Source organism: Sus scrofa, chromosome 7 (assembly GCF_054392235.1).
Source record: "Sus scrofa isolate SSC_HxYL_T2T_F1_AM1 chromosome 7, Sscrofa_HxYL_maternal_Yorkshire_Landrace_v2.0, whole genome shotgun sequence".
In the NCBI taxonomy this organism is placed as follows: domain Eukaryota; kingdom Metazoa; phylum Chordata; class Mammalia; order Artiodactyla; family Suidae; genus Sus; species Sus scrofa.
In genome coordinates this window covers 87795247-87815977 of record NC_139389.1, presented here as the reverse complement: position 1 = coordinate 87815977, position 20731 = coordinate 87795247, and the positions used below count along the sequence as shown (strand labels likewise).

The window sequence follows — 20731 nt, the reverse complement described above, 5'->3', positions numbered from 1 at the left end:
ATAAGGATCTAAATGAGATCATACTAGATTAGAGTGGTCCCCAAAACCAATGAGAGTGCCCAAAGAAAAGAGAAAAGGACACACAGATATCAGACAAAAGCCATGTGAAGACACAGGTAAGGAGAAATTGGAATTATGCAGCCACAAGCCCAGGGACATCTCAAGCTGCCAGAAGCTGGAGAAGGCAGGGCAGGATCCTTCCTTGGAGCCTTCGGAGGGAACATGGCCCTGCTGACAACTTGACTTCAGACCACTGCCTCCTGCCTCCAGGATATGGGACAATATATTTCTGTTGTTTGAAGCCATGATGCTTGTGGTAATTTGTTAGGGTAGCCCTAGGAAATTAATATGACCAACAAAACTGACTTCTTGTACAAGGGAAAAAAAATAAGCTAAATAAAAATTTGCACCTTCAAATTAACAATAAGAATCTAATGTTGAATGATGTGAATTGATGGAGTATCGAGTAGTGTTAGTGGGAGGGAAAACCACTTTGGAGAGAATTTTGGCATTGTTTAATGAAATTAAGTTTATGCACACACTACTACCAAGCAGTTCCTCTTCCTCCCTCACCGGTTCTCAGAAAGCGGCAGCTGTCCCTTAAGGTCCATGTGGATGGACTTATCACTAAGCCTTAAGGCACCCCCTTTCCCCTGTGCAACACCAAGCCTGACCAGGTGCCAGTCCCAGTTCAGCCACCAGCTAGCCCCTGGGAAGATTTTAAGATGTCCTCTTGGGGACTGGCCTGGGGAGTCCCCTTCTGTATCAGCCCTTCCTAGGAAGGCTTTTGGTTCAGTCTAAATGAGAGAGGCCAGTGTGGAGGAGAGCTAGGGCAGAGGAGGGTCTGAGAGGCAGGAAGCCTGCTCCACTACCTGCCTCTACTTTCCCTTGGGAGGACATCCAGCAGTGGCTCTCTGAGCTGTCACCTCTTCTGAGAACTCAGTCTCTGATGGCCTTCTCTTCACTCAGCTCCACTGTGCTCTCAACTCTGCCTGAAAGTTCCCCCAAGCAGTCACACCATTGATGATGGTCTGGATGAGGACCCTGTCTATGTCACCAGCACCTAGACCAGCATCTGGCACACCTAAGGTGAGACACAGGGAGGTTAAGCAACGTCCAAAAAATAACCAGCAAATCAGGAGCAGAGCTGATCTAGGACTCCCATGTTTAATCACAAAGCTAGGATTCTCTGTTGTGGGTGGCTGCAAGGAGGAATCAATAGGAAGTGCATGCTGTAGGCGGAGACAACATCTGGGTGCAGCACTCTGGCTCTGCCGTCTGAGGAAAAAGGAACTCTCCACTGAAATAAGAGCTCGGCATGCACTAAGGCAGCTCATTTCTAATTTCATTGTGGGGTTTGGGGTCCTTTTCATTATTAAAAAAAATTACTCATCTCAGTATTTGTCCTCAGAGAACACCTAGTGCAGATATACAAAGTAGTAGAGCGAAAATGTCTTTATAGAAATAACTCCAAGCTAAAACACTAAACTTTTTGAAATTACCCCAACTAAAACACTGATCAATCATAATATCTAGAAAAATCTGCCATAGAGTAGGAATTAAATGATTGCTCAATACATTAATAAACAAAATAAGTTTTCTTAGTGTGTAACAAGTTGATGTGAATGTTGTTTGTTCTTAGCAAGACCCATCCATAAAAGAAATATTGAAACCACGTAGTGTTGATGAGAGAACATTAATTAAATACTAATATTTGAGTGAATTTGTTATCAGTCACACTAGAGAAAATTCCTCTTCATTAAAGTCTTTCACTGACTTCACTGACTCCATCAATCTCACACTGGCATAGCCTGTAGCTAATGTTAAACACTCAATGTATAGTAGTTTTTAAGAAGTTGAGCAGTTGATTCTATGTCCTCAATGATATTTTCTAAACCTGACCTCTTAGTTTAGAATTAACACCCTCTTTTATTTGTACCCACTCTCCATGCTTCACGGCATTATCATTAAAAGCTTAACTTTTTATTGCATTTTTTTTTTGTCAAATACCACTATCAAATTACCCCTTGAGACTTGGGATGATGTGTCATTTATTTTTATTCCCACTGGATTATTGCACAGTCTCTGACATATAATAGGTTCTCAGGAAAGATTTGTTTTAATCAATTAATAACATAATCACATGATGAAAATTTAAAGATTTAAGGGGAATCAATTATGTCTTAACTTTTTCCAGTTTAGTGTGGCAATGAAATGGTCAGTTAATATATTTAAGAAGACAATAGTGACAATGGATTAGAAGAAGGGAGAAAAAAATAGAAGAGAGATGCTTATAGCAAAAATTATACTTTGGTAACCAGAATAGTTGCAGGTTACCTATAGAAATCCCAATTTATATGTCCATGTTATATATATTGATCTCTTTTTACCTGTACGTATCTATGTATATCAAGAACTATATGCACATCAAGAACAATTGTTGCACTATGCACTGAAATAAATGCCATTTTCAAAAAATGTTTAGTAAGTATCTAGGTTGCACTAGTCATTATTGTGTTAGGTAATAGAGTAGGTTTGACAAAATATGATCCCTGATTTTGAAAGCATTGTTTAGACATTTCCACCAAAACACATGTTTACTAATACTATAATTTAACAGACATTGTTAGAGGTTTTATTTTCTTTTAATCCTTAGAAATATGAGATCATATTTCTGATATAAGCATGTATGGCCTGCAGTAGTCAGATAACCAGAGTGTGCATGGAAGCCTGGGAATCCTAAAGAAAGCAGCAGAGGTAGAAAAGACAAGTGAGCATTAAGGAAGTAGCTGCTGTATGAAAAGTGTTAGTGTTCTTTAATAACTTAGAGCACATACAGATTTGGCCAAAGAATTTATTTTATAGGCTAGGGTAGCTTTTTTTTTAAGTCATGGAGATCAACTGTAAAGAGTTTTGAGAAAAAAGTTTCATAACAGAAGAAGCAGTAAAAGTCATCAAAGAGTCTTAGAAATGTTTCCTGAGGACAGTTGACAAAATAATCTTAAGTGCAGGAGGAGAAAAACAACTAAATCACAAAAGACTAACCCCATAAGACCATCAGCTAATTTTTCATCAAGAACTTATGGTCCAGAAGGGATATATTTAATGTGCTGAAGGAAAAAAATTAACAACCTAAAATACTCTGTCCTCAAGATTATCATTCAGAATTGAAGAGATCAAGAGTTTCCCAGACAAGGCAAAACCAAGGCAGTTCATTACCACTAAATAGGCCTTACCAGAAATGATAAAGGATCTTCTTCAAGGGAAAAAGAAAATAGTAAAGGTCTTTTTTCTCTTTAGGTATATTTATTTCTAAGTATTTTATTCATCTGATGCAATGGTAAATGGGATTGTTTGCCTAATTTCTCTGATCTTTCGTTGTTAGTATATAGAAATGCAGTCAAGTTCTGTGTATTAATTTTGTACCCTGTGACGTTGCCAGATTCATTGATGAGCTCTAACAGTTTTCTGGTAGAGTCTTTAGGATTTTCTAGGTATAGTATCATGTCGTCTGCAGACAGTGATAGTTTTAAACCTACCTAAAGAGACAAAAGACCTGTACTCTGAAAACTATAAGATGCTGATGAAAGAAATCAAAGATGGCACCAACAGATGGAAAGACATACTATGTTCTTGGATTAAAAGAATTGATATTATCAAAATGACTATACCACCAAAGGCAATCTACAGATTCAGTGCAATCCCTATCAAATTACCAAGAACATTTTTCACAGAACTTGAACACAATATTTTAAAGTTTGTTTGGAAGCACAAAAGACCCAGAATAGCTAGAGCCATCCTGAGAAAGAAAAACGGAGCTGGAGGAATCAGGCTCCCTGACTTAAGACTATACTACAAAGCTACAGTCATCAAAACCATATGGTACTGGCACAAAGACAGAAACATAGATCAGGGGAACAGGATAGAAAGCCCAGAATTCAACCCATGCTCCTACAGCCAACTAATCTATGACAAAGGAGTCAAGAATATACAATGGAAAAATGACAGCCCTTTCATTAAGGTGCTGGGAAAATTGGACAGCCACATGTAAAAGAATGAAATTAGAACTCTTCCTAACACCATACACAAAAATAAACTCAAAATAGATTAAAGACCTATAGTATAAGACCAGATGCTATAAAACTCTTAGAGGAAAACATAGGCCAAACACTCTCTGACATAAACAACAGCAATATCTTCTCAGATCCACCTCTGCGAGTAATAACAGTAAAAGCAAAAATAAATAAATGGGACTTATGGAGTTCCCGTCGTGGCGCAGTGGTTAATGAATCCGACTAGGAACCATGAGGTTGCGGGTTCGGTCCCTGCCCTTGCTCAGTGGGTTAATGATCCGGCGTTGCTGTGAGCTGTGGTGTAGGTTGCAGACATGGCTCGGATCCCGTGTTGCTGTGGCTCTGGCATAGGCCGGTGGCTACAGCTCCGATTTGACCCCTAGCCTGGGAACCTCCATATGCCGCGGGAGCAGCCCAAAGAAATAGCAAAAAGACAAAAAATAAATAAAATAAAATAAATGGGACTTAAATGTTTCTGCACAGCCAAGGAAACCCTAAACAAAATGAAAAGACAACCCACAGAATGGGAGAAAATCTTTGCAAGTGAATCAACTGACAAGGGATTAATCTCCAAAATTTATAAACACCTCCTACCACTCAATACCAAAACAACAAACAACCCCATCAAAAAATGGGCAGAAGACCTAAACAGACAATTCTCCAAAGAAGACTTATGGATAGCCAAAAAACACATGAAAAGATCTTCAACATCGCTAATTATCAGAGAAATCAAAACCACGATGAGGTACCACCTTACGCCAGCCAGAATGGCCATCATCAAAAAGTCAACAAACAATAAATGCTTGAGAGGGTGTGGAGAAAAAGGGACCCTATTCCACTGTTGGTGGGAATGTATATTTGTGCAACCACTGTGGAAAACAGTATGGAGATTCCTCAGAAAATTAAAAATAGAACTACCACTAGATCCAGCAATCCCATTCCTGGGCATCTATCCAAAGAAGACCATGACTCGAAAAGATGCATGGATTCCAGTGTTCATTGCAGCACTATATACAATAGCTAAGACATGGAAACAACCTAAATGTCCATTGACAGAGGAGTGGATCAAGAAGATGTGGTACATATGCATAATGGAATATTACTCATTCCATTAAAAGGAATGAAATACCAGCATTTTTAGCAGCATGGATGGACCTAGAAATTGTCATGCTAAGTGAAGCATTCAGACACTGGGACACCAACATCAACTGCTATCACTGACATGTGGAATCTAAAAAAAGGACACAATGGACTTCTTTGCAGAACAGATATTGACCCACAGACATTGAAAAACTTATGGCTTCCAAATGAGACAGGTTAGGGTTGGGGATGCGCTGGGGGTCTGGGATGGAAATGCTGTAAAATTGGGTTGTGATGATCATTGTACAACTATAAATGTAATAAAAATTAACTGAGTAGTAAAAAGGAAAAGAAAAGGCACAACTAGAAATAAAATATATGAAGGGATTAAGTCCATTATTTTAAATCTTTAGTGAAATACATAGCATCTGGTCCCTCTTCTGGAACATTGTCAGCTGATGGGCTCACTGGTATTATAAACTAAACCCATTTTATTGTGCCAAACTCTCTTAGTCTTTGACCTCTTCATTAATAATAGATCAAGGCAGTTCTAGAATATTACCTCATTTATTCTGGACCATCATTTTCCCCAGATTTCCAAGTATAAAATCCTAAATCATAGGAAAGTGCATCCATATTGATTAATTCTCTCTTGTTTAGACTGCATTTCACCCCCACACAATGTCCAAACCCTCAATAGCCATTCATAAGCGTGCCCTCTTGATTTCTACCACTGCATATTAACCAGCTCATAAAGCTCCTTTGGTGAATTTTTTCCTTTCATTTCAGAGCAGGCTCAGCACTCCTCTTGTCTTAATATTATGTGACTGCATCTTAGTAATTTGTCTACAAGTAGTGAGGTGAAGCAGAGCCAATCATGAGGTGAACACATATTGTCTTGCCAGACATACACAGCCATTTGGGCTATTGCATTTTCTCCAGGCAGAGTGCGGTTGCTGTCTTCCAGAAAAAAAGGAGGAAGGCTCTTTTACTGGCCCAGATGTTCAAAGGATCATGGGAATTCAAGGTTTTCAAATGTATGCTTCCAGATATTATCATATTAGATACTAGGTCCTAATGTTTCCTCTTCCAGACTAATGACTTCATTATCAAATTATTGCCACAGTTGTAAATTAGGCCTTATTTATAACTATGCTATTTTCACAATTGATATTTGTCCTAATTTTAAGCCCAGCCTTCCCCATGACCGTACACTGTGGGGATCTCTTTATATTCTGTCACGGTGCCAACTATTTTTCGCCGAAATGATAAATGGCTAATCTGAGCCTATTAATTTCCTCTGTCATCACTTTGATACTAGTTCAAAACAATCAGCCACTCCCTAGTTCTTTCAGAGTATTGTGGTCCTTTATCTCTCTAATTCTAGAATTATTTAATAATCTTCTACCTCTAGCCCAACTTAAATAATCAGAGGTGAGAGTCCTAGTGATTTTGATACTACAGTATTCCAGAGGTTATCCTCATCTCACCACCACCAATGGGGCCTGTTGCCTTTGGGACTGTGAGTGATTCAATTTCAAAATTCCCTTCTGAGAAGTTGCTCTTTAAGAGGGAACTGTGTGTGATTGGGTCACTTTGCTGCATAACAGAAATTAAAGAAACACTGTAAATCAACTATACTTTAAGTTAAATAAAAGGGGGCACTACTTCTAGTAGTAATTGTCCTGTTTTGCATTTATCCAGAAATCTCTCAGTCAGGATTTGTATCTCAGAGACACATGATCCTATGTGTATGAGTATATATAGTTTTACTAGGGGGAGGTGAGTCTAGCAAAAAAAAAAAAATTAAAAGGGGGTTATTTCCTCCTAGAGTGAGGAAGTGAGGTGAAGGAGGAATAGAAGCCATTAAGAGTACGTCATCTGGCAATCAGCCATTGTAGGCAACTGAAGCTTAATCCTACCATGGAGTTCTGGAAGACAGTTCAGAACATGTGTCTAGAAATTACTTAGTCTTTGGAGAGACGGAACTGGGGTATTTATTGGCACTAGTTAGAGATTGCTTTCAGGGGCATTGATTCCCTGACCCTCCCTTCCTTGATGTGTAGGTAGAGCAAATTTATCCAAAGAGAGCTATTGATGAAGAGTGGCAAGTGCCTGCCCTTTGGACTCATGATAACTTGTAAATAAATGGTAACTACTGAGAAGAGCTAGGTATTGACAAAATCTGCTACACTGTGAAAATCTCCAAATTTACATATGTAGTTCAGACTTCATAACTCCAGACTTATATATTTGAGACTATTCAACCTCCTCATTTTGATTCAGAGTTAGCATTTCAAAGTTAATACGTTCACAATTACCCTCTTAATCTCCCTCCCAAACTGTCTATAAATACAGCTTTCACAATCTTATTTAGCAGTAAATTTATTCTTCTAGTTTCTTAGATTACGATATTTGGAATCATCCCTGACTCCTCCATTATAGTTACAATCTATAATAACCTTCAGGAAATTCTATTTGCTCTCATTTCAAAAGACACATAGAGTTTGACTACTTCCTCTCACTTCTAGTATAACTTTCCTATGTGAGCCATGATTACAGCTGGGCTGATTTAGGAAAATTGTTACTTACCTGGCCTCCTAGGTCCCATCCTTGCTTTTATAGCACAGCTGTTAGATCTGATCTGAAGCATGATATTATTGTCACTCCTCTACTCAAAACTCACCACTTACTTGCTACTTCACTCAGAAGAGAAGGCAATGTGCTGGCTGATTTTTAATATCCTGTATGCAGCCCAACCTGCCGCCCCACATCTGGCATCCCTATGTTCCTTAACCTGTTAGCCTTTTTTCAAAGGGTCCTTTTCTATATTTCCAAAGTGTCTAGCTGAAAGTTGTACTGACTTTTTTCTAACCCTGAGAGAGACAGCATTCTGCAGTTTAAGAATATGAACTCTGGAGTCCAAATGCCTGAGTTAGAACACCAGCTCTGCTACTGAAAAATTCATTTGTCTTAACACATTAGGCCTCAGTCTCCTCATTTGTAAAGCAGTAATGATGGTGTTTCTCTTAGACTTTTCATTAGACTTTTATGAAAATTATTTGAAAAAAATCAGCATAGTGCTGACATAAACATTCAATAGATGCCATATTTATTTAAATTTGTATTGCTATTTTATCATTGCATTATCTGTTTTCATCATAACTAACCAAGAATTTGCTATATTTACTCTAAATTTGGTATATGAATGAAGGTTTACATTAATTTTCATGTTTGATGTTTATTAAAGATTTTATAATGTCCATTGGCCTATTATTTTCATCATTTAAAGAAAAATTTTCTTATATTTTTTGTTCATTATTCTCTTCAAGTTATCGTTTCTTACTGATTTGTAAATATTTATTCTCTGTATTAAAGGGATGTTAGGCCTTAGTCGTCAAGTCTATAACAGCAGCTCTGGAACTGTGTGTGTGTTAGAATAAAAAGCGATTCCATTTTGGCAGACCCAGGCCTGCCAGGGTATATGGTTCACTGGGTGGGTAGAGCACATGCTGGATGTCAGCCCCACAGACCCTTTGTCCAGTTACAATCTGCTTTTCTCAAAGTTTACCAATTTAAATGTCAGTCTCATCCAAAACACCCTCCAGGTAAACACTTAAAATTAATCATCAGGTTTAGTAACTCCTTCCTACCTCCAAATCAAGTATTCACTTTTGTCGGTTGTCACAAACTTCTCTGTAATTCTTGGCTTCACATTATATATCTGAACCTACATAATGGGTGCACTTCAGAAGCAAATGACATTGATGTATGTAGCCTACTTCTACAGTATTTAGCAATTATGGTCTCTGTGTTTTAAGTAGAGAATCAGAAACTTAGAAAGCTTTCGTCATTGCTTTTAGCCAACCACAATCTAATGACAGTTTGGAACTTGAGTCTTTTTACTACATGCAGATGCTGCCTTGGCAGGAAAATCTGTTATAAATTTGATTTAATGTATACATTTAACATGGAATTCAATGTCATGTGGATAGTTGTAAACGTGATTGTCATTCATTAGAACATTTTAAGATACTTTTAATCATCATACAACCATTAGCAAGAGCTTGAATTAACTTAAAATGATTTGGGGAAGTAAGTGGGATAATAATTATAAATGATCTGCAAAGTAACCCACACACCAGGCCATTATACATGACCATATGAATCTGATTTTGGAAAAGCAAATATTTTGTGTTACATAAATCTGATGCTCCTAGTAGGAAGGAGCCTTCTCCAAAGTGTTATGCTTGATCAAAGATGCATCAAAGTAACATACAAAATTTTCAGCATGTTTTTAGAATGTAACTTGATAATTCAATTACTGAAGAGGAAGGTGCATCTTATACTCTTTAAACCAGAAAATGATATATTATTATTTTGCTTGAATTATTAAAATAATTGCAGTTATGTGTGTATAATCTGACAAATCTTTAAAATTTTATTCCATTGTCAACTGGGCAAATGAACATGAGTCATTACTGAAAATTTCCACCAGAAAATGGTTTATTCCCCAGCCTATGGTAATAATGGTAATCTGCCAACAATGACGCATCTTTTAGGGATTCTTAATTTGATGGGAGAGAAGGTACAGATACTTATAACTGAAGTCCAAGGGATACTCAAATCCAAAGTTTTCTACCTTCTTATAGTGACACTTTACCTGAATTATTTTTTAGAAGCCAGGAAAAAGAGGTAATTAAATCCTCACTTGCATAAAAAATATTCATGTTTTTAAAAGTTTCATTCAAGTATAGTAGATGTGAAATTCAAATCAAGGGATCTACAATGTCAGCACTGAGTATTTTAACTCCAGGTTAGTAAAAATCCATTGATGTATATTCAGTTAATGTGTGTCTAAAAACAGGTCAAATGGAGACTTTTATTATCTATTATTTTGTATATTAAATCATTGGAGAATCATATTAACTTAGTTAAAATTAAATTTCTCATTGTTGTATTTGTTTTTAAGTAGCATTAGTCGGCATACAAAATCATCCTCATGTTTTTCCTGATTACAAATTCAACAGTCATTTAAAAAAAGCCTTTGCAAGTCATAAAAATTTCTCTGAAATTAGACCCCTTATATTTAATTCCACTTACTTTAGTATCCTATCATCAATATCTAATTTTGGAACATCTTTGATTTAATGGGACATTAAAAGTTTTTTTTATTTTGTTGTTTTTTTCCTGAGTTTTCCTTTTGATTATTTCATCTTTTTATTTTCTTAATCTTTATAAAACACTGAACTAAATACAGTTATGTTTTAGGTTTACATGTGAAATATTTCATGGCCATAAAGAGAAAAATAGTAATAAAAGTACAGCCATTATAGTCTGTAATATATAAGCTAGGACGGATGTCAGAGTAATCTAATAAACTATGAAGAGTTTCTGAATTGTGACTTATAGCCATTCTGTCCACATAGGCATTTAATTTCAGGTTTATACTACCACTCTAATGCCAAAGTGTAGCAATTAAGTCTTTTAATAAAATGAGACAAAAGGAATTTTGAGTCCCTATTCTTCTGATGAAAGTCTGTAGAGATGGGTTCTGTTTGAATATAGTAAAACAGATACAGTAACCATTAATTCCTAAAGATTTAAAAATTTTATTTTTGTATCTATTCACATCATTAAAATAGTTAAGATGTTGAACACGTTGCTTTATTTCTCTATCAAAACCTTACAAAATTATTATTTCATGTTATAGTTTTCAATTTTATAAAGGGTCAATAGTAAAATCTAATACAAAAGTTCTGCAGCTTTTAAAATTTTTCATGAAGAACTCTGTTGAATGCCTTTATAAAAAGGTTTATATAGTAACTTAGTGAGGAGAGTGAGGCATCAGTTTATTTCTCATGATAAATTAATAATGGGATCTATACATCCCACTCTACTTCTTCTGGAAGCTCAGAAATACATTTAATTTACCAGTCACTCATATATGACTCCTCCCAAAATTATTTCAAAGACTTTATGCTCTGGTCCTGAAAAATATCTCTTTCATTGAAAAATTTCATCCTATATGCTCTCAGAAATAGTTTATAAACAATAAATCTACAAAAGAATTAGATCATTGGCTTTTTAATCCCAAACCTAACCAATAGGGAAAAATGACAAAAGTAATAATAAAAGATTGTGAGATATGTAGAATTGTATAAACCTTTGGTTACTTGATTTATTTTCCTTCATTTTGATTGGTTTCTATGTTGACTTAAGTGAAGATGAGAAACTGCTGGTCTTATACAGGTATGGTCTGAGAGAGTGAGTGTGTGAATGAGCAAATCAGAAAAGAAGATCAGTTTACTAAAAATAATTGAGTTTTACATTTAAAATGAGTAAGTTTGTGTGACTGGGTCACCTTGCTGTACAGTGGAGAATTGACAGAACACTGTAAACCAGCTATAATGGAAAAAATACAAATCATTATAAAATAAAATAAAATAAAATGAGTAAATTTTATGGTAGGTAAATTATATCTTCATAGAGTACACTAATAAAAGATTCCATGCAGGCTTGACATGGGGGAAACCCTAACTCTATTGCTCTGTGGGAAGCAGTAGCTTGAGCTTGAGTATCAACTGGAGCATAAGATATGAATTTCTTGAACCAGATCTTCCTTATCATTCAGTTAATCATAAGCATTATAACAAATTATACCGTAAGGGTTTTTTTTTTTCATTTTTTGTGCAAAAATTATAAAGTGTATTAATAAAATACTAGTCTAAATTCCTGCTAGCATGGTATCAGTCTACACTATTTTCTCTCTCCCCTTCAGATATGGAATTTGCTGATTATAGCCCAATTTCCAGCCTTTTGAAATGCTTTATGTGAATTCTGTCATATTTCTGTTATCCATAGACTTGATAGTTATATTATCTTATCCAGGATGTTGATGAAGAGCACAGTTTAGGAAAGGGTCCCATGGCCACGACTAGGGGCTGTTCTCCCTGATGGCATAGATTCACACTTTAAAATTCTGTGCATCTGTGCTGTTATTTAACTCAATTTTTCCTTAAAGACATTACCAGAAAATATAAGTGCCATTGCATAATTCACATATAGCACAATAATGTCACTCTCCCCAAATTACTAAACAACACATACAAATTGAGTTTACAATCTGGCAGCTATGCTATATTTATACAGTGTTCCAAATATGTTTTATACCTGGATCATACTTTTTAGCTTAAAGGAATATTTTTCCTTTTAATTAGCCATCATGGGATGAAATCTACTTTTCTCAGATTCAGAAAACATGTTGTTTGGTGTTTAGGTTCATAGATATGGCCACCCATCACACCATTTTAACAGAATTTGTTTTTGTGTTTGTGTCAGTAAATGGAAAGAGAGGACCTGATAATATATATACAATTGTCTTGTTTTACAAGTCGGCACTATTTTTTAAATTTAATTTTCTTGAAGTATAGTCGATTTACAATGTTATGTTAATTTCTTCCATACAGCAAAGTTATTCAGCCATACATATACACATATCCATTCCCGTATAGTTTCTCACAGAACATTGAACAGATTTCCCTGTGCTATACAGCAGATCCATATTGACTAAGGCTTTTTTTTTTTTTTCACTTAAGCTTTAGTATCAATTCCTAGGTTTGATTCTTAAAGACAATTGCCCATTGAGCAATGGTATTAACACAGATTAAAAGAACATAGTACCACTGAAAAAATCTTTATATTTTCAGTCATGCTAAAGATTTTTGGTTCACACTCTATACTTGAATGATTCTATATTTTTCCATGGGAAGAAAATCTAGCTAAGGGAGAAAAAAAAATGTTCCTACAAATTTCACCTATGCTGGAGTCTTCCAGAATGTTTAACTGCCCCTAAGAAAACTTTGAAGTCTGAAAAAGGGAAATATACATATTGGTATAGACTAGGTTTTGATCTTCTATATATTATACTGTCTTGTACAAATTAAAAATTATATTCAAATCACAGTTGATCACTTTCATGTGCTCAGTAATTATTAGGAACTTTCACTTGTATCTCTTTCTTTTATATAGATTTAGAACAAAATCTGAAACCTGAGATAATGGACCTGCAAAATTATTCCTTGGTGTCAGAATTTGTATTACATGGACTCTGCAATTCACAACATCTCCAAAAATTATTCTTTATTTTCTTCTCTGGGATCTACGTGGCTATGGTGCTGGGTAACCTCATCATTGTGGTCACTGTGATTTCTGACCCCCACTTGTACTCCTTCCCGATGTACTTCCTGCTGGGAAATCTCTCTTTCCTGAACATATGGCTTGCCTCATTTGCCACCCCCAAGATGATCAGGGACTTCCTTAGTGATCGAAAACTCATCTCCTTTGGAGGATGTATGGCCCAAATCTTTTTCTTGCACTTTGTTGGCGGGGCTGAGATGGTACTTCTTGTTACCATGGCATATGACAGATATGTGGCCATATGCAAACCTTTGCATTACATGACCATGATGAACCGGCAGACTTGTATCAGGCTGGTATCGGTTTCATGGGCCATTGGATTTGTGCACTCCATCAGTCAAGTAGCCTTTACTGTAAATTTACCTTACTGTGGCCCCAATGAGGTGGACAGCTTCTTCTGTGACCTTCCTCTTGTGATCAAGCTGGCCTGTGTGGACACCTATGTCTTGGGTGTACTTATGATCTCAGACAGTGGGTTGCTGTCAATGAGCTGTTTTCTGCTCCTCCTGATCTCCTACACTGTTATCCTCATCACTGTCCAACAGCAGGCTGCCGGCGGGGTATCCAAAGCACTCTCAACCTGCTCTGCACATATCATGGTAGTCACGCTCTTCTTTGGGCCCTGCATTTTCATTTATGTGTGGCCTTTTGGTTGGTTCTCTGTGGACAAGGTCCTCTCTGTGTTTTACACAATTTTTACTCCACTCTTGAACCCCCTTATCTACACACTGAGAAATAAGGACATGAAAATAGCTATGAAGAGACTGAGAAACCAACATGTGACTTTTCACTGAATTTCAGTTCTGCAGAGAGCTACATGTTCTTATTCATTCAGAAGATATCATTCTTTAATATGATTCTACTCAAAGATTTCATTCTGACATTGTATTAGTAAAATTTGTATTGTGTTATGTTAGAGAAATAATTATTGATTCCGACAAAATATACATAATTTTATATGCTGTCATATAATTACTCTAACAATATATATTTACTAGCCCTACACATACACTTTGTGTGAATTCTACAGTTTTTTCTTTTTTATTAAGCCAGATTTGCATTACTAACTTATTTTGTCTGAAAAAATGTTTAAAATGAATTTTTATTTCCTAGTCATATTCCATCCAGCACAGCAAGGGCTGTTTGTAAGTATTCACATGAAACATTGTCATAAGGAAGCTAGAATGAGAATAATAATGCCCTGTGAATCTCTGTCCTTGTTTTAAAATATTGAAAAAGAAAACATGATTTGAATATCTTATTATTTTAAAAGCATATTTTTTTCATGTGTATGTGTATTTAAACTTTTTATTTAAAAAAATGAAACTGTCAGTGGTATTCAGTTACAGAAGCTAATTTTTAACATGGGAAAATCAGTATTTTATGGCTACATATTTCCTAGTATAAGCTTAAGCATACCAATGATACAGTTATCATTTGGTATACATTGGATTATTAAATTAATAAATTTTCACCAACGATTGGTGTTAAATAAACATTGCATTGTACTAAGTTGATTCTGTCCCTAAGATGTCCCTAAGATGACTAAGTTGAGTCATCCAGTAGGAAGCATTTCCTGGAATTCCAAGGATTCAGATTTTATGCTGAGTTTTGAATGCCTTTGGATGATGCCTAAGGGAAAATCATAAGAAAACATTAAATTTGGTATTAAATAAATTAATATTCAAAGAATTCAAGAAATTTTCTCATAAGGTGATTCTGAAATATGAAACCAAAGAGAAAATTAGGTAGTGCCTAAATTACCTGGAGTAACTAGATGAAACTTCCAATAATTTTGGACATTGTCTTTAATTAGGAGAAGCATGCTCCTGGATACTTCTGATTTCCCTTATGACTACAGTCATACACGTGTCCATAAACACTAAAAGTACACAGAAGGAAAACAACTTCTGCCTTAGGATAACTTTCTCTGCAGTCACCTCCCTTGCCATTGTGATAACACTGTGTTTTGACTTTACAGACTTTGGATATGGCCAATTTTATAATTACACTCATTTTTGTGAACATTAAAAGATCTTAAAAGGAAATCAATATCTGTCCTAGGATTAATTTATTGGGTTTTATTAACGTAATGCTGATGTTTTACTTTACAGATTTTGGACATAGCTATTTTTACCATCAAAGATATGGCTAATACTATTTACACATCTATTTATTCAGTTAATAAATGTTTGTCAAGCACCCCTAGCACTGAGCTATTCCCAATTTAGTGGAATAAAGTCAATTATGTAGATAAACACAAAGTATCCTTTGAAATTAGAGCAATAATAGAAATAAACATGATGTGCTCTGAGAGCACATGAGAGGGAAACTAACCCATTTTTGATGTTTAGGAAATACTTCAATTATTTTTTTTCTTCCTAGGATTCTGGATTCTCTTCTATTAATGCGCGCACACACACACACACACACACACACACACACACACACACAGACACACACGGTGCATTTTTAGTTTAGCATACTGCCAGTCATATAGTAAGTCCCCAAATAGATGCTAGATCCATTAAGATGTTTCTGCCTTTTTAGAACTACTCAGTATGTCCCATCCCCAATTTCTGTTAAAACTCTCCAGGTTGCTTTATCTGGATCCATGAGGATGGATGTGGACCATTGTATTATCAGTCTAGGTGCAGAAATCCCTGGGTTTAGTTGTTTGGGTGTAGGCGTGGATTAATATCCTTTTTTACTGTATGTTGCCTCAGGTAATTCTAATTCACAATCATGATTGAGACCCACTGAATAATTGCTGACATTTTCAATCTATAAGAATAGCTGCTATTAAGGGATGGTTGGAAGGATTTTCTTATGAAAGCGGTCGCTACTGCTGGATTAGGAAGTACTCTTAGAAATATATCACTAGGGGAAGTTCCCATTGTAGCTCAGTGGTAACGAAACTGACTAGTATCCATGGGGATACAGGTTCGATCCCTGGCCTTGCTCAGTGGGTTGAGGATCCAGTGTTGCCTTGAGCTGTGGTGTAGGTCACATACATGTCTCAGATCTGGCATTGATGTGGCTGTGGTGTAGACTGGCAGATACAGCTCCAATTCGATCCCTAGCCTGGGAACTTCCATCTGCCATAGATACAGCCCTAAAAAGACAGAAAAAAAAATTATCACTAGGATATACTAATTAAAATTTTGTGCTGTAAAAATGACATTGTTTTTGGTCAGAAGACTAAGTCATTAAGTACTTTCTGTGAAGTTGATATCATTTTAAACATTCCTTATTTAACTGCAAACATTAAGAGATCTCCATTGAATATCAATTTTTAAATGTAAGTATTAAAGTAGCATTTAAATCAAATTATTCTGTCTAATCTTATAATGTAAGTCATTTCTAAACGTTAAATTATGAAAAGAAACCCCCCGAATTCAAGGATTTCCATTTTAAGTAAAATTCCATTCCTGTACATGGGGAAATTATTTTTTCATTTCTGTCTCTTCCTCTTTGATCTCAGATGAACTTTGAAGAAGAAAAGTTTAGAGAATTTTCTGTAGAGCAAAATGTATCTCCATCCATAGCTTTTCCTGGCATTGCCCTCTTTCATCAGGAGGAACTTGAGGATTTTCCCAAGGAAGTGACTCATATCTGTAGCTCTAAGGTTCTGTTTAAGAAACACTTTATCCACAGTTTCCAATATCTAGAATCTGACTTGCTCTCTAGTAATAAAATTCTTGTTTTATATATATAATATAATAATATTATATGTATAATATTCTTGTTATATATATCCACACATATACACACATGTATAATTCTTGTTTTATATGTATGCATGGATAATCTTTATTAAAATATAGTTGATTCACATTGTTGTGCTGATTTCTGCTGTACAGTAAAGTGACCCCGTCAAATGTATATATATGTTCCCTTTCTTATGTCACATCTTCCATCATGTTCTATCCCAATAAATTGGACACTAGAAAGATGAACAAGAAAACTCAAAGGTGAATTCACAATTTTGCTCAATTATAAACTGAAAGCATTGACTATAGGTAGTAGAGAGTAGTTCAGTTGCCAAATCTGGAGATGTTTTAGCAGTATGATAATATTTTTTACATTCTGTCAAGTGATATTTTGTATGAATTAGGAAAATAAGATAATTTTTCTTCATTAATATACTAATACAGGATTAGAGTGAGAAATTCAGTAAACTTTAACCATCTTTGGATAAATAATGCCAGGATAAATTCTACTTTGGTTAAGGAACATGAATACAATATTTGCTTGAGACTGTTATCTTTGTTGCATCTGTTATAATAATTAGTGAGATTGATTAGAACTTTGTTACCTTCTTTTTCCATTTGGCATTATAGTGGTCCCATAAAAATAAAGAACTTTCTCTTTTTGGAACATTTTAATATAAGGGAAGAAATGTATTTCCCAGAAAATTTAGTGAGATCATATATAAAGCTTTAACAGCCCAGTACCTTGTGAGAGAGATTAAGTAAGAGTATTGCTACCAAAATTCAGGTTTTTTTTTTGGTCTCATTTTTATTTTGATCTTTCTAGAAGCTTGTCTTAATACTAATCAAATAAGTAACATTTTATTCAATATTTCTACCATTTGTAGGCAAATATTTTTTTGAAAAATTACGTACAGAAGAGCATACAAATAGCAATTGCAAAGCTCAACAAAATTTCACGTAATGAACACACCTGTGTAACAATTACCCAGACTGAGAAACATTACCAGAATATCTGAAGCTCCCTCACTCCCCTTCTATTCTCTACCCACTAAGGGTAACTACCATCATGGCTTTTATATATGTACTTATTTTTCTTTTTATGGCCACACTCGTGGCACATAGAAGTTCCTGGGCTAGGTGTTGAATCAGAGCTGCAGCTGAAGCCTTCCCCACAGCCACAGCAATGCCAGATTGGAGCTGCATCTGCAGCCTACACCACAGCTCTTGGAATGCTGGATCCTTAACCCACTGAGCAAGGCCAGGGATTGAACCTGCATCCTCATAGTGATATCGAGTTCTTAACCTGCTAAGCCATGGTGAAAACTCCCACAATTATGACTTTTAGTGCATACATTATATTTTTATTTTCTTGAACTTACAGAAATGAAATTATATAACATGTACTTGTGCCATAATTATGTCATCTGTAAATAACAACTTTGTCTTTTTGTTTCCAACGATTATGGGTTTTAAATTTTCCCTATCCTAGTGCCTACAAAGAACCTCTAGCAAAATGTTATATATAAATGGTAGTATTGAGAATCTTTGGTTCACTTCCTAGCTCTTGTGAAAATCTTTTAAAAACCTCATATACTGATATTTTCAATAGATCTTTGTTAATATCCTCTTTAAGAGTAAGGGATTTCCTACTATTCTCAGTTTGCTAGAGAGTTTTATCTTAAATGAATGATGAATTTCATCCAATACACCTTCTACAATTAAGAATTGAATGAACATCTAATTTTTATTTTATCTTTTGCTTTTGATGCTATTACATGCACCATGGTTTTAGGACTTTTCTTTTAATAACATTTTCAATTTTTGCACTGCCAGTGTGTAGAAATACAATGGATTTTTAAAAACTTTTTATTTTACAACACAGTATACAAGTGTTGCAAAAATGGTGGAGCGGTCATGTGTACTTTTCACTTAATTTCTCTCAATGCTCATAATTAATATGACAATAGTATGGGAGCAAATCAAGTAAACTGGAATTTTATGTATTTATATTATTCTATGCCGTTTTATCACTTGTTAGATTCATGTAACCACCAACCCAGTTAAGAGCTAGAACTATTCCATTGCCACAGTTACCTCCCTCATGCCCATTCCCTCCTTAATTTGTAACTTCTGGAAACAACTAATCTGTTTTCCATCTCTATAGTTTATCATTTAAATATGTTACATAAATAAAATCATATAGTACAGTGACTTTTGATATTTTTCCATTTAGCATAATGAGATCATCCAGATTGTTGCAAGATCAATAGGCCATTCCTTTTTATTGCTGAGTAATAGTCCATGTTATAGATGTTGTATAGTTTATTTTTAACATTTTTTATTTATTTATAATAAACATTATATATTAATATTTTTATTTACAATTTTGGGCCAATTGATGCTGTACAGCATAGTGACCCAGGTATGTGTTTGTGTGTATGTATTCCTTTTCTTGTATTATATTGTTTTATTATTATTTATGTTTAGGGCTGCACATGTGGCACATGGAAGTTCCCAGGCTAGAAATCCAATCAGAGCTGCATCTGTGGGCCTACACCAAAGCCACAGCAACACAGGATCCAAGCCTCGTCTGTGACCTACACTGCAGCTCACGGCAATGCTGGATCCTTAACCCACTGAGTGAGGCCAGGGATTGAACTCACATCCTCATGGATACTAGTAAGGTTCGTTACCACTGAACCACAATGGGAACTCCCATATTATTTCTTACATTATTTAATCACACACTTTTTGAGGCACATTTTGGTTTTTAAGGTTTTGATTATTACATGTAAAAGTGCTAAACATTTGTGTCCAGCTTTTAGTATGGATATAAATGTTAATTTCTCTGTGTAAGTGTCCAGGAGTTCTATTTCTAGGACACATGGTAACTGTGTTTTTAGTCCATTTAAAAAACTGGTCAAATTATTTTGCATTCAGTTGTACCGTTTTACATTTCCATTAGAAGGTATGAGAAATTTAATTTCTCTGAATCCTCACCAGCATTTACTACAATAGAGTGTCTTTCTGACTTATTTCACTTAGCCCACAAGATTTATCCACATTGTCACAAATGGCAAGAATTATATTTCTTTCTCATGGAAGAATAATATTCCATTATATATAATATATAGTATATTAAACATTTAATATATTATTATATCATATTATTATAGTATATAATGTATATATATCTATCTTCTTTATCCAGTCATCTGTTGACAGGCACTTAAATTGTCGCCATATAAGTCAGATCATTTATGTTTTGCTATTGAGTTGCATATATTCCTTATATGGTTTTAGTACTAACTCCTTGTCAGGTTTGTGATTTACAAATATTTTCTCCCATTCAGTGTGTTGCCTTTTCATTTTGTCCTTTCTTTGGCTGTACAGGAGCTTTTTAATCTAATGTAGTCTCACTTGTTGATTTTTGCTTTTGCCTTTGTTTTCTGTACATTCATTATCATATCCTAAAATCAATGTTAAGATCAATGTCAAGGAGCTTTTTTCCCTATATTTTCTTCTAGGAGTTTTGTGGATTCAGGTATTACACTTAACATCTTTAATTTACTGTGAGTTAATTTTTGTGAGTGGGTAAGACAGGGAGGGGTCAAATAGCATTCTTTTGCATGTTTCCCAACATCATTTATTGAAGAAACTATT

General features: G+C 35.1%; 1 protein-coding gene across 1 annotated transcript; it reads left to right on the top strand.

The window, feature by feature from the left end:
* Window positions 1–13186: 13186 nt before the first annotated feature.
* Window positions 13187–14146, top strand: LOC100156196 (olfactory receptor 4K14-like). The gene has a single exon (XM_005653544.3). The coding sequence runs from the start codon at window positions 13214–13216 to the stop codon at window positions 14144–14146; it is 933 nt and encodes a 310-aa protein (XP_005653601.1). The 5' UTR covers window positions 13187–13213.
* The last annotated feature ends 6585 nt before the right edge of the window (window positions 14147–20731 follow it).